Source organism: Cyprinus carpio, chromosome B5 (genome assembly GCF_018340385.1).
Source record: "Cyprinus carpio isolate SPL01 chromosome B5, ASM1834038v1, whole genome shotgun sequence".
NCBI classification, from domain to species: Eukaryota; Metazoa; Chordata; class Actinopteri; order Cypriniformes; family Cyprinidae; genus Cyprinus; species Cyprinus carpio.
In genome coordinates this window covers 24,146,614-24,161,466 of record NC_056601.1, presented here as the reverse complement: position 1 = coordinate 24,161,466, position 14,853 = coordinate 24,146,614, and the positions used below count along the sequence as shown (strand labels likewise).

General features: G+C 36.2%; 1 protein-coding gene across 5 annotated transcripts; it reads right to left on the bottom strand.

Moving 5' to 3' along the window:
- Positions 1-152: 152 nt before the first annotated feature.
- Positions 153-14,676, bottom strand: hnrpkl (heterogeneous nuclear ribonucleoprotein K, like). 5 transcript variants are annotated; one of them, XM_042725000.1, is made up of 16 exons: positions 14,531-14,676; positions 12,760-12,870; positions 12,174-12,271; positions 12,031-12,087; positions 11,126-11,169; positions 9,214-9,286; positions 7,411-7,524; positions 7,141-7,269; positions 6,697-7,007; positions 6,300-6,353; positions 5,345-5,387; positions 4,311-4,326; positions 4,094-4,126; positions 3,910-3,977; positions 3,369-3,538; positions 153-1,053 (listed from the first exon to the last, which is right to left on the bottom strand). In XM_042725000.1, the coding sequence occupies exons 2-16, from the start codon at positions 12,818-12,820 to the stop codon at positions 1,023-1,025; spliced, it is 1,302 nt and encodes a 433-aa protein (XP_042580934.1). In that variant the 5' UTR covers positions 12,821-12,870; positions 14,531-14,676; the 3' UTR covers positions 153-1,022. The 5 variants fall into 5 exon arrangements, with proteins under 5 accessions (XP_042580934.1, XP_042580935.1, XP_042580936.1 ...); XM_042725001.1 differs by having other exon boundaries at positions 5,345-5,384; XM_042725002.1 differs by lacking the exon at positions 4,094-4,126.
- Positions 14,677-14,853: the final 177 nt, after the last annotated feature.

The window sequence follows — 14,853 nt, the reverse complement described above, 5'->3', positions numbered from 1 at the left end:
AGTAGCATGACATACATTTTTCTCTAAAATACGATTAAGAAATGCGTATCTAGGGCACACATCTCATCGCAACAGAACAAGCCATTTAACTGCACATGTCGCTTTAACTAGAAATCTATTCCAAAAGTACCACAACCCAAACACAGACACTGTTTTAGTAAAAGGTGGCACAGACTTTATTTATTTTTTTTAGATTTGCAGCACATTCTACAAAGACACTAGAGGGGACAGAGAGAAAGAAAGACAAGAAAATGGAAGAGACCTGCCACAATTTTTTTTTTTACAGAGAAGCTTTTATTTCCCCCCAACTGTGAAGAGAAAGGTGTCTAGAAAGATCCATCTAAAATGGTAAAAATGCTTACAAACAGACGTACAAAACAAGCGCTAGCAAGATTTAACGGATCCCAATGTCAATGGAGTACAAATGGTCAATCCATCTTCTGAGGTTTTACGAATCTGAAAATCGGGTTGAGAAAACTAGCACAAAAAAATTCCCTCAGGAATGAATCCTTTTTCCCACCCTGAATACCCCATTTATCAAATCAAAACAGACGTTCATCCTTTAAATAAAACTGTACTGATATTAAAACTTTGAAGAACTGAACTGATTATTTACACTTTCCCCAAAAAGTCTCATCATCAAGAAGACAAGATAATGGGACAATAAATTCATTGGCGAAAAAAAAAAAAAAAAAAAACCAACAACTTAAGATTACATTCTGCATGTTGCACAGACTAAGCATGCAGCTCTGGTAAGGCCAACAGTGGACATCACAGATGGGCTCCCTCTACTTACGAAACAGTACAATCAATAATGGAAAAATCGCGTACAGAAAGATAATGTTAAAGAAAAAAGAGGATCCACTTGCTTTTGAGAAAACTTCTTCCTCAAATATGTTGTCTAAAAAAATATTGTTAGGAGAAATGGCAGGGAGCACATCTACCCAAGAAGCAGAGGAATGTAGGCTCTGAAAACAAGTTGAAGTGAATGGGTACGGCAGTTTGGCTTGGATCTCCATCCTCTAGAAGAAGCGACCAGAGTACTGCTTCACGCTGAAAGAGGAAACGACACGCTTGAGACCACAGACAAAATCTCATCGTGCTGGGAAAGTTTGTTACATGCATTGGACATGCCATTACAATAAACATTACAAAACAAACTGTATATATAGTATTATAATAAAGTAAATACAGTACTGACAAAGCGTGAGTACATCATATAGTTTCTAATACACTGTGTACAAAAGATAATTAAACAAGCTGAATTACTTATGAGAGCATTTTAAGGTTGTTTTCCTAACTCTATTTGCATATTTTAGGTTTACTCATACGAGCATGCAACAGGCATTAATCAACATGAAATAGCATTACTAACCCATTTTATTTTATACTTTAATTTTTTTTTTTTTTTTAATTAAGTAAAATTAATATGTATCCCTATATGAATAATGGCAGAAATTTGACAACTGGTAAGCATTTTGGATTACTGTCTCTCATGGTTACACTCACATGACACTGCAGCAATAACTGCTGCTGTTTACATCCTTAACATTAATCAAACAATTAAAAGAGGAAATCACTCACTGTTATTAACTGAATAACTTTCAATGCTTCATTGCGCGTAAAAGGGATACTCCGCCCCAAACTGAAAATTTTTTCATTAATCACTTACCCCCATGTCGTTCCAAACCCGTAAAAGCTTCATTTGTCTTCAGAACACAATTTAAGATATTTTGGATGAAAACCACGAGGCCTGTGATTGTGTTATTTACTTGGCAGTCTATGGGACAGTCACAGGCCTCTAGGTTTTCATCCAAAATATCTTAAATTGTGTTCCGAAGACGAACTGAGCATTTATGGGTTTGGAACGACATGGGGGTAAGTGATTAATGACAAAATTTTCATTTAGGGGTGGAGTAACCCTTTAATGCATACAGTGAGGAATATCCAGAGTTTTATTTTATATTTGATTACTTTATGAAATTACTGTAGTATTTTTGTAGCATAGGCCTACAAGTAAAACTTAAAAAGCATTTTATTTGCACATTTATTCTAATATATTTATGTGTCCACTTGTTTGTAATTAGTTTGTTAATTTATTATTGATTGTTTACATGTCTTTAATAAGCTAGATAACTTTACTGTGATATGAAACTTATGGAATTTCAATAGTATATAAAATTGTGGTATTGTAACAACTTTTTTTTTCAGCACAAATAACTATTGTGATGCATATCATCAGTTACACTGTGCAACTATGAATCGTTCTCAAAAAGACTAATCATTTACACCACTTCACAAAGTAAATAGGGTCTAAATTATGATTTCATGTCTGCTTTAAATTTAACAACATGACTTATGTTTATTAACTGTATATAAGGTGAATTATAAGGTTGTTTATTTTGGTTTAGTTTATATTTGTATATTGTTACAGAAAGGAGACAGGTTTGCATTTTGCATTAGAAAGCAGTCACACTAGCATGTTACAGTAGAAAGGCTGGTTTATGTTTTTTTTGCATGTTATATAAAGTATAAGGGTTTGCTTTTATGGTCAGATGTGAGTTCAGATGTTAGTCAGAGTAGGCCTCTTCAGTTAGGATGGGTGAAATGTGTTTGAGGGTGGGGGCAGATGATGCTGGGCCTGTGCTGTAGGGCAGACCGTGCTTTGTTGTCACTTCATCTAACTAACAACAACAAAATCACAAGTCTTCCACACAGAAGCAAGCCAGCGTTCACTCCATTCTCCTGGGTCCCACTCATTTGCCCCTTGGTAAATTATATTTGGATTTGATCCCAAATGGAATTAATATAACAAACCCTTCTGTACACATTTCACAAAAAGAAAAAAAATATGAAACTCCCCTGAAGTTGGAAGCTGTTAGGTCAGGCAAAAAGAAGTGCATGAAACAGCAATCAAATGTATATGAAGCATAAAGAAAGTTTGAAGAACTACTAAAAATACATTTTAGTTCAAAATAGTAAGCAAAGAAAGACAGGCAGTTGGAATTAGCAGTTTAGCACCTGTATTTTCCCCATAACAAAATACAAGACTTAATATACTCAGGAAGCTGTTATTTGTTTGGTTAAGTGTAACCTTGTGTCCAAACCAGGTATGACAACAAAGTAGGTGAATATTTATTTTTTTCGGTCCTAACTAGCATTGGGAATAGAGAGTCTTATTTAGAATTGGTTCTATAAGGATGGTTAAATTAAACTATTAAGGAACCGTAATTTTTTAAGTGAATTCAGAGCCCACACTGAATCTCAATGGTCCAAAATGGGAAAGCTGTCTCACCTGATTAAAACACATGATGGTTAGGTGTCAGGATGGGGATGTGGTAAAGTGCTGGAATAGGCGATAGACTCACCTGTTCTGTAGTAGATACTGGGCGTTCTGAATCTGGTCTTGTGTTCCTGTGATGGTAATGATCCTGTCCTCTGAGCCCTCCAGAGGCTCGTCGATTTTGATAGATGCTCCCGACTCATGACGGATCTGCTTGATCCTCTGGCCACCTTTTCCAATGATAGAGCCGGCCAGCTAAAACAAGACATGAAGTAAATGTCTGCCATTCAACTAAAACTAAACTAAAAAAGTGGTTGAAATACTAACTCAAACAAAAATACATAGTTACGTAAAAATCAGGTATCCAAACAGATTTCCAGTTTCAGAAGCTCTCAATCTGATTTTGATTTCATTCAGACTGATTTGAGTAGATTTCAGTTATAATGTCCACTTTGCTTACATAAGAAATAAATCTTTCGTCTAAAGCCCAAAGAATCTTTTGGTTTTTATGTGTATGCTACAAACAAACAAACGATGTGTTCTGCTGAACCAACTCAATCAACTGCAGTAACACTGTATAGAACATTTTCTATTTTTGCAAACATGTTGTGTCATTTTGCACTCACATCTTTAGGGATAGTCACTTGTGTTGTAATAACAGGCCCACCAATGTCACTGTAAGAACCTCGACCACCTGATGAAACAAATATCTTACTGTGATTCAGCTAATGCCTATATGTAGGCCTCTCATTCAAGCAGTATTAGTATATCCAATCCATAATCCATTTTCACAATATCTGACACACTCACCGGATTGGAAGGGCTCCCAAGAAGAATTATTGTCTTCAGATGAAACAAGAAGAGAAAAAGAAGATGGAAAAAGTGATCAAGATATCGGAGCTATGACAGTAAAAGATAAAGAGAGAGAGAAAAGCAGGAAACGCTACACTGTTGAGGAGTGCAGTGCTCCGTTTGACTGGAGGTAACCTTGAGCTAGTGTGTATGTGTGCAGCTGAAGAACACTCACCATATCCACCTCCACTCTGTGTACAACGATGGGGGGTCAGTTTGAGAGGATAAAATTTTAGTCAATTCTGTTTGTGTGTGGATGGATGACACTTTAAGCTTTCAATCTGACACGTCTATTTAAAAAGAAAGCAATAAACCACTCGAGGCCATGCAATACAGTCATTTTTACCACAGATAAAGATGTTTTAGGTCACTGCTTTGCCACACACCTGACATTCTTTTACCGCTGTAAAACCATTGTAATGCCTGGGTTCTAAGCATACCTATTATTAAAAACTGTGTAATGACAAAAAAATTAAAAATAAATTAATTTAAAATTTCCATTGTAATTGGAAGGAACAAATATTATGGTATCAGGAATCAGAAGACGAAAACGGATTAATTTGTCATGAATTTGCAAGAATGCCAAAAACAGCCTTTTTATTTCTATTTTAATTTTTTACTTTTTTAAATGCAAAATATATCATATCATATTTGAAAGAAATAAACTAACATTTATTCTATAAAAATTAATTGCATCATTCATATTTTTTTTTTCTTTAGATTTTTTAGGCCTGAATATGTTATTATGAGACTGAGCTCAGCTGAACACACTGGCAGTTTTATTCAGATTTCAGCACTGAATTCAACATGCATGTGCTCAAACTCTGTCTGTGTGGATACTGTCAGGCTTGGCATCTTCCAGAACTCTCAACTCACTCAAAGAAGCAAAGCTCAAAGTTCATTGGCGAGTGTGATGGCTTTTACCTACGTATTTAACTGCTCCTTGGTAACCAAGGCAACAAGTGATTCAAAAATCTGTTGCCAAGCAACAGCAGGCCAAACCAGTGCACTAGGCATAAGAGCTCAACAGATGAATCTATTACACTGTCACTTCAGAGAGAAAGAACAAGCCATTCCACTTTTTTTTCTGAAAGTGCGCATTAATGAGAAAAAGAAAAAAAATCTCTATCATACTTCACAATGACAGATGACCATCAAATGATGACTACAAAACTACAAATTCATATTCAGATGTTGATTTATGCTCACCATGCTCTCGTACCGGTCTCCAGGTCGCCCCCTTCGGTCACTGCTTACAGGAAGAGAGACATGCTTAATTTTATGTGCTCATAATGGGCACGCTTCTGAAAGCTCAAAAAAAACAAAAAAAAAACATCCTCGATAAAACTAAAAATAAAATAGTAAAAATAAAACTGAATTTCAGAAAAAATTAAAACAAAAATCATAGGGCCTTAATGCTATTTTTGTCAAACTTTTAATAAATTGCAGTTTAATATTGTAAGTTAATGATTTCAAACAATAAAACATGTTTTTTTGATTAATACAATTTTATTTAACCATTAAAGCAGAATCTAGAAACATTTAAAAAAAAAAAAAAAAAAAAACGGTATCCAGAAAAAAAAAGGTTTTTGGGAAAAAATAAATATAATAAGTAGTTTTTTGGAAAAATTTTATATATTTTTTATAGAGCCACTAGTGTTTTTTATTTTCGGTGAAAAAAAATTAAATTGAAAATGTATTTTTACAGAAAGATTTAGCAACATGATGTCAATTTTGTTTTCTACAGGTCCTTCTCAAAAAATTAGCATATTGTGAAAAAGTTCATTATTTTCCATAATGTAATGATAAAAATTAAACTTTCATATATTTTAGATTCATTGCACACCAACTGAAATATTTCAGGTCTATTATTGTTTTAATACTGATGATTTTGGCATACAGCTCATGAAAACCCAAAATTCCTATCTCAAAAAATTAGCATGTTTTTAGCATTTGACCAGTAAATGTAACAGCTTAAAATTAACTTAGTAGTAAAATTAATTTGCTTTCTCCTTTTATCTTGGTTTGGATAGGTGTAGTGTGGCAGTAAATGTTTCAGGTTAACTGGTATTCATTTCACACTCTTTGTGAAGTTTTGTGGCTTGTTTTTGTTTTGCTCCTAGTGCGAAGGTCAGTTAAATCTACAGCTTTTCCGATCACTTACTTTGGTCTGTCATCCATATTGCTGTGATAGCTCTGGTGGGAAAATCGATCACCTCTGGAAACAAAAAGTAATGTAATCAGTTATTCCTTTCCCACTAACACAAATGTACTTCTATGCTGGTATAATGAATATTATACAAGATATGACAGATTGGCCAGTGAACTCGTAAGAACTGCATTGATTCACTCACATCATTCAACAATATCAATGGTAATTAATTAAAACACAAACAGCTGTGGAAAAGATAATACAAGGCACAAGATTGCAACACTTATTTAAAAAAAACCCCACACATTTACATGTTATTTTATTTTATTACAGTTATTATTTACTAATGCCCTTATTGAAAAACTGTAGGTTACTGCAGGTGGAGGAAATCACTGCTACATTCTCTTACCCTCCTCTAGGTGGTGGTGGTGGAGGCAAAGGCAGATTTCGGGCCCTACTGCCCCCACGTCCTCCTCTCCCTGGTGGGGGTGGAGGTGGGCCACGCCGAGGGCTTATGTCATCATAATCCCGTCTGGATGGAGGCATGGGACGACCTCCACGGCCAGGAGGCATGCGATCGAATCCTCCTCTGCCTCGCATTGGGAACCCACCCATAGGCCGTCGCCCTCTTTCCTCATACAACATAGTGAAGCCTCCATAGTCATAGGTCTCATCATAGAAGTTTGGGTCATAGGGCTGGGCTCGACCTTTAATGGGAGCCTACAGATAATGCAGGACAAATTTAAGCTTTATTTACCAACCAAGAAGAAACTTTTGGATTTTGCTACAATGTTTAATGAGAAAAACTGTAAAAAAAAAAAAAAAAAAAAAAGTCAGTATGTTATCATCTCACCTCTGAAATCAGCTCTAAAATGACCTTGATGCACTCAATCACACGCTCGGGTTTTCCCCCGACTAGCACTACACGGTCAGTGGAGTGGGGGCAACATTCCTGGAAGAGCTTGATTGTAGTCTGGGTATTTTAAAAATGAATAACCAATTTTTCATTGTCAGGGATATACATGAGTTTTTTTTTTTTTTTTTGTGAAAAAGATTTAAATATTAAGCCATCTGGTTACTTACTCTATTTTACGATAAGTGGTATTTTTAGTACGGTGCTTACCTCCCTCAGTTCCTTGATCTTGGCACCTTTGACTCCGATAATGCCTCCAGCCAAACTCTGATGAATCAGCAGCCGCAGCTCACAGTCAAAGTCAGTCCCGCTGTAGTGCTGATACTGCCACACATACAGAGTAAAGGAACATTTAAGGACACTTGAAAACCAATAGACATTTTGAAAATGCATACATATGCTACTGATCAAAAGGTTTTTACATTTTTAATTTAAAGGGTAAGTTCACCTTAAAATAAAAATTAGGCTGTTTTATTCACCACCGATGCTTCCTAGGGGTATATGACTTTCTTCTTTCAGACAAATCCAGTTGAAGTTAATTTAAAAATTGTCCTAGCTATTCCAAGCTCTATCATTGCAGTCAGCGGGTGTTGCAGTGCTTCAGTCCAAAATAAGTTAAATAAAAAGCTCCCATCCATTAAAAAAAAAAGACTCACACAGCTACTGGGGGTGAACAAATCGATGCGTTTTTTTAAGACAAATATCCATATTCATAACGAAATAATCACTTTAATCTAGGTTGCGCTCACTGTTGTAAATGGAAACAGTTCCTGGCAGATGACATATGAGTTCGGCTTTGGGCATGCACTATGGGCTAAGAAGTCACGCACGCGGAAACGCTGCGGAGATCAAAACAAAACAATGATCACTAATTAGAAGTACAAAACAAGGATTTGTAAAGAAGAATGTCAGAGGATTTCGATATAAGCCAAGGAGGGGTGCTAAAGTAAGGAAACTTTGCTTCCTTTGATCCTGTAAACAAACGTTGGTTTTCACGAGACTCACAGGCACATGTGCAACATGACTTCATACATCATCCGCCCGGAGCTGCTTCTGTGTACAGCTGTTTGCACAAGCTACATTAAAGTGATTATTACATTCTGAATATGGATATTTTTCTCACAAAAACACATCAATTCACTACAGGGGGCCTTTGTTCTCCCCCCCGGAGCCGTGTGAGACACTTTTTTTTATGGATGGGTGCTTTCACTTCTTTTGGACTGAAGCACTGCAAGCCAGGAAAATTTTTTAATATAACTCCGACTGGATTCGTCTGAAAGACTAAAGTCATATACACCTAGGATGCCTCTTGGGTGAGTAAAACACAGCCTAATTTAAATTTTTGGGTGAACTAACCCTTTAAGCATTCTACATTTTCAAAATGTTTTTAAAATAAGCATTTTATGCTCACCAAGATCACAGTTATTTTATTAAAAATACAATAAAAGTGGATTATAGAGTTTTATTTATTCCTGTGATTGCAAAGCTGAATTTTTAAGCAGCCACTACCACTACACAAATCCTTCAGAAATCACTCTTGGTGACTTGGTGCTCAAGGAACATTTCTTATTATCAACGATGAAACATTGAAAACAGCCGATAACTTTTAGAAAACTATGATACTTTTTTTCAGGATCCTAAAAATATGAACAGAACAGCTTTTATCTGAAATAGAGACTTTGTATCAAATGTCTTTGTCACTTCTGATCAATTTAATGTACATTTGCTATATAATTAAATATCACATTATTACAATTTAAACACCTGATTATAAAAAAGAGCTTTTTAAGTAATTAATCAAAAAAGATATAGCAGTATAGCTGCAGTATAGAAGTACAATATTTATATAGATGTACAATATTTTGAATAGAACAGTGTACAAAGTCTTATAGAAAATTAAAGTTGTTATAGACTGAAAATCTCCAAATCATATGCATTTGAAACAAATATGTAAACAAAATGTTGATTTAATGGTGTCTTTAAGGCTTTCAATACTGGGTTTTATATGCTTACCTCCTCCAGGGTAGGGATGATCTTCAGCAGAATCTCACCAATAGTCTCTATATCTGCACTCACACTCAGGATACTGTAGCAGCACATCAAGCCAAATGAAAGACAAAAGCAAAACAAACGGATACAAAACTTTAGATGCTGAGCCCTGCTGCACACCACAAAGCAATGAAGAAGGGGGATTTTGAATCAAAAGAAAGTAAATTAAAAAGAGGACTGCTGAACACATGTTTTAAGTCTTCCAAAACTGGACTGAGATACGGGCAATTGACATGCACTCAGTTCTCGCACATTCAATTAATACAGGTCTTGAAGAGATGGGCGATAGTGGGAGGGCTGAGACTGAACAGGCACTGTGCGGCTACACGAGCCAAGAGAGAGAATGAGAGAGAGAGCAAGACAGGCCTGTTACAACTATCCCACCACCAGAACATTTGGGGGAGAAAGAAATAAAAAAATAATAATCAAAAGTATCTTCCAAATCACTCTATGGTGCCATCAGCACATCACATTCTCTCAACGACGAGAGAAACCAAAACAAAAACTAACAGAAAAAGCAAAAGAACGAGGCGAAGGGGAGTGGAAGGGAAGGATGATAGATTTATTTGCAGATAAAGAGCCTGAACGTATGTGGGCTAAGAGAGAAAGAAAAAAAAACAAGGGAAAGGATATGCAGCACCAGAGAAAAATCAAAGACAAAACAGTGATGAGTGACAGAGAGGGCTGCGGTACGGCGCAAGCTCAGAATCATGGACAGTGATGTTGGGAACAGTGAGGGAGGGAGGGCTCAGGGGTTGGGAGGCAACAAGGACAGAGCGAAAAGAGATGAGCTTCTCCACAATTCACCGTCAGTTTCAACAAATGAAAATAATCATCCAAACTAGGACTGGGCAGTATGATGCATAGGATGTAAAAACTGATATTTAGCCGTTCTACATCATATATATTTGCTTGTGTTAATGTGAAATATACTGTTTTAAGTTACTTCAAGGAGTAATGCAAAAATACTAGTGATGCACCAAAATATTTGGTAAAATTAATTAATAAACCTGAAATTAAACTTTTGATTTAGACAATAAGTGAAAATAAAATTTCTGTAATTAGATTTGGGTAAGTGAACTCTTTATAATAAATAATAACCAGACATAGTTCTTTGTAAACAAAATTTTACATGGTCATGGTAATGTGTAGCTTAAGCACAATGCATTTATTCATGCAGTATATTTTAAGTTGCTTAAAATGTAGGTGCATCACTACAAAATACAGAGGGACGAATGCAACATTTAGTTGTTTGTGGTTACTGAGGGTGTGGTGATGATTGTAACTTTTATATTTAATTCAGTTTGTATTTGGTTGATGTTTTGTGGATGGTTTGATGTTTATTGTATTATATAACATTGGTTTTACATGTGTTACAGCTGTTTTTGCTTTCAGACTTATTCATATGTTATGAATAATCTGATATTTTGCTTTCAGAAAAAGTGAAATATAAAAAGTAATTTTAATTTGTAACTGCAGCATGGTTAAATATATTTTAATTCGCACCAAATAAAAAATATTTCATTCATACCACCCATAATTAATACACTTAATTCATTAGGGAGTGACTTATGTGTGTGGTCTCTCCCCATCAGAAAAGTGATTGATTATCTACAATTCTGTGCGATAAAGAAAGTTCGCAAATTATATTCAACTTAATGGGGGTGTTGGGGGAGGAGAGAAACATATATATATATATATAAATATATACAAAAATAAATTAAGAAAAAAAAAAGTCAAATGGAACAATACACGTTTCTTAAAAGGGGAGGGGGACTATATGTGTGAAAATGTTAAAATGAAACAGAAGTCAGGTTATCAAAGACATGTGTTCTCTTTCTAATCAGGCAGTGAGGCAATAACTGGTGGGACATACCGCTCTGGGCCACTGCTGTCTGGGACTGATACACTGGCATTGTACTGCATTGGTCGTGGAGGTTGGCATTGGGCAAGGGCATTCAATCACATGATGTCAAGTAAGGTGCCCGTTTAAGGAGGGGCACGTTTATGGGCGGGGCCAACCGGGGTGTCAGGTGGGCGGGCGGGCGTTCAGGGGCGGAGGTTGGGCCAACATCAAGGTGGGCAACGCAGGAGGGGCAAGTCGATCCAGTACATGGGCAACGGAGGAAGGTGGCCAAAAACAAAAAAAGTAAAGGAGAGGGAAGAGGGGGAGAAGGAATACATTTTTAATTGAATACAAGGCTATTCTCATTAATCTACTGTCCAATTTTCTTTTTTCTTTTGAAGAGACTATGCAATGAATGCACAAGAAACAGGGCTGGACAGATCTGAAGACAGTTTTTAATGTAGAACCACTGGGCAACAGTGGTTCACACAGGACTATGGGTCAGCTCAAGAGTCAAGACATCTGTAATTGGGTTTTCAAAGTGGGGGAGAGTGAAAGAGAATGCCTTCAAGAACAGAGTCGAGAAGTGCTTCCCCTTTAGTACACAATGTCAAAGACTCACAAAATAGCCTCGTTTCAGAGTGCTTGTCTGTCCAAATGAGCCAACCTATAGCTACAAAATGGAAGATCTGCCCTCAAGATCAAATGCATAAAAATCTTCGCAGGATTGTAATGGACGGATTGGTGTCTTGAGTTTTGATTTGTTTTAATTGATTGAAATCCGACTGATTCGTGTTTTTGCTGACAAAGCTGAAATGCTCACGAAAACAACTGTTGGATTTGAAAATGCTGTCAGAAGTCTCATTAAAACTTGACAATTAGAGAACTTTGATTAAAGGTTCATGATAAGCATGGAGCATGGTCTTAATACTCACATCCGTGCGTAAGGCTTTAATGTTCTTGCCTCCCTTTCCAATCACAGCCCCGGCATTCTGAAAACAGAAAACGACACTTCTAAAAATGTAATCTTTATCAAAGAAATGGAGATGAAAAGTGCATTTGTATGGCTTTCACTAACTTTGCTTTGGAGTAGCACCCTGAGCTCTACCAATTCATCTGTGTTGCGGGAGCGTTTGAATGCCTGTTCCTCATCCATGTCCTCAGCTGGTCGCTTGCCTGAGGGAACACAAATCTGGCACGTGAGCCTCAACAACAATTAAGACATTCCTGTTTATCAAACTGTTCGTTCTGAGAGAATGCCATTGGGGAATTCAAAACATAACCAGGCACTAGTTACTGAAGTTCTCATGACATTTGAGGACTTACAGAAAGCAGTTTAACAAATAACCATCTTTCTACCATAATAACATTATGTTTAAATCCAAATGTATACATCATGACATTTGAGGACTTACAGAAAGCAGTTTAACAAATAACCATCTTTCTACCATAACTAAACCAACAAAATCATTCACATAAACACACAGACCGGGGTAACACACTGATTAGACAAAACCCGAGGATCTGTCTTACCGGTGGGAACATATGCTATTAGGCCATCAGGATCAGATTGCCGTTTAGCCTTTATTTATAACTCTTTAACAAGGACGTTAAAAAAATGTCACAGAAGAAGTGGACCGACACAGTTGAACTCTTTTCCTTACCGTTAGTGTCAGTGTTACCGAAAGTGGTCTCTTCTTCCTGCTGCTCAATTTCTGTCTCCATTGTCTACAGCCAGCGGTGAAACTGGAATAGGCTGTCCTCGACGGGTAACTCTAAGAGACATAGCGTTTTGAGCGTTAAAACAATGCAGAAACTACACCATCTTTAAGATCACAATGAAATCAAAGTTATACTTAATGAATACACTTTCCTGATCTTAAGGTACAGAATGTATCAATGCATGTTATTCAAAAGAAATCAATTTATAAGTTTTCATCAAAATGTAATCGCTTGCTCCATATCAGAGTCAACAAGGCCTCAACACCTGTCAGTGATTCAAAACCTAAACAAAGTCCTTTCAATCAAGGACTGAAATATATTGCTTTTGTGAAGAACTACATAGGCAAGACAATATGCAAAAATATTAACATGACGTAGATGCAGAAGAGAGCGTGAGTTAAATGTTATATTATTATTAGCCATATCACCAAGTGACAAATTTGTGCTTGAATACTGGAGAGTTTGATTGGACTAATGACCTTTGACATCATCAACACAAAAGATAAGCCTGTCTGTTCATTCTGTCATCCAAACTATACATGATTAGTTTCATTTATTATTTGCTTATATCATCATTTCCCAGAGCAGACCAGCAACCCAGCAGCCGAAAACCACTGAAACAGTGACAACTTTTCACAATCCAATCATTTCCAAATGAATAAAATCAGATCCTGAGTTCTGTCTAACATTTTGGTCTTGTTCACTCTGAAACATCATATTAAAGAGCCAAACAAGTCTGTGCCTGTACCATGGGACAGTATTAGAAGACAATTCTCTGATACTGAATATGACCATTTTCATGCACAATGGTTTTTACACAGCACTTAAAAGAAAATAAATGTAAAAAAAAATGGTAATATACTATGGTACATTTTGTTTGCATGCTTTTTTTCTTGTTTGATAAGATACAAATATCTTAAGCATACAGTACTTTAAAAGCAAATTCAAAAACACGATATACAAGAAAGAATGCTATATATATTTTAAAACGATTTGCAAGATCATTCAAATGCAAACTGCATTTATTTTACCCGCAAAAACACAATTGTCAGTATTTTAATTACTAAATGAGACATTACGTTATACAACGTTCACACAAGTTATATATTATAAGAACTATTTTTTGTTTGTTTAGAGGTAAATTTTTTGAAATTTTTGCGCTGGTTGTTTATTATTTGGACTTCTAGTTTTGGAGTTACAGTTGCCATAACAGTACAAGCCTTCATTAACTGACAACACATCTGCATTAACTGAACTTCACGAAGGAAATACATAACATTTTTGCGGATCATAACGAGAACACGTGTCTAAAAATTTACATAAACGACATTTCTTTTTCTGCGCTTGCGATCTGTGGGCACAAAATGGCTTGTTTTCTTACCTCACTATTATTGCGAGCAAAATGACAACGCGGGGTTTGGTTAGTCCATTTAACGTGGTAATTTATGAACAGTTTGCGTCTGTGTGCGAGACTTTGCTTTTGTTAGATAGAAGGGAAATTACTCTACACAGTTATCTGAGGACTGTTGCGTACGATCAGCAGGAAACTCCATTTTGAGAATTGCTTGCTAATTGCTAGCTGGCTAATTTACAGCATATCGACGCATTTAATTGTCTAAGTTACGCTCGATATTCTGTTATTACTCCCGGAAATAAGTACAGTTCTAAAATGAGGTGCCTTTGTAATAATACGATTCAAAATATTTAACAAACCTGCGGGCAGCCCTTCCGTCACACCAACATTCGCCCGAAAATTCTGCGCCTTCTACCTTGATTTCATTGTAGGTTCACGTGCATTTTTTAGCTCCGTAATTGGCTATACCGGAATTCAAAAGCGCGGCCCTATTGGTTAAAATGACTGTCAATATAAATTTAAGAATCTAATTGGGTGAGGGGTCTGTCAGCTATGTAATGTTGTCCCGCCCCTTAGCCGTCGCTCACACTATAGGTTGTCGTCATAGCAACAGCGAAGCGCTCTGTTATCTTGCGTTTGAAAGCTTGGCTTCATATACCATAAATATAAAGAGATTTTATTT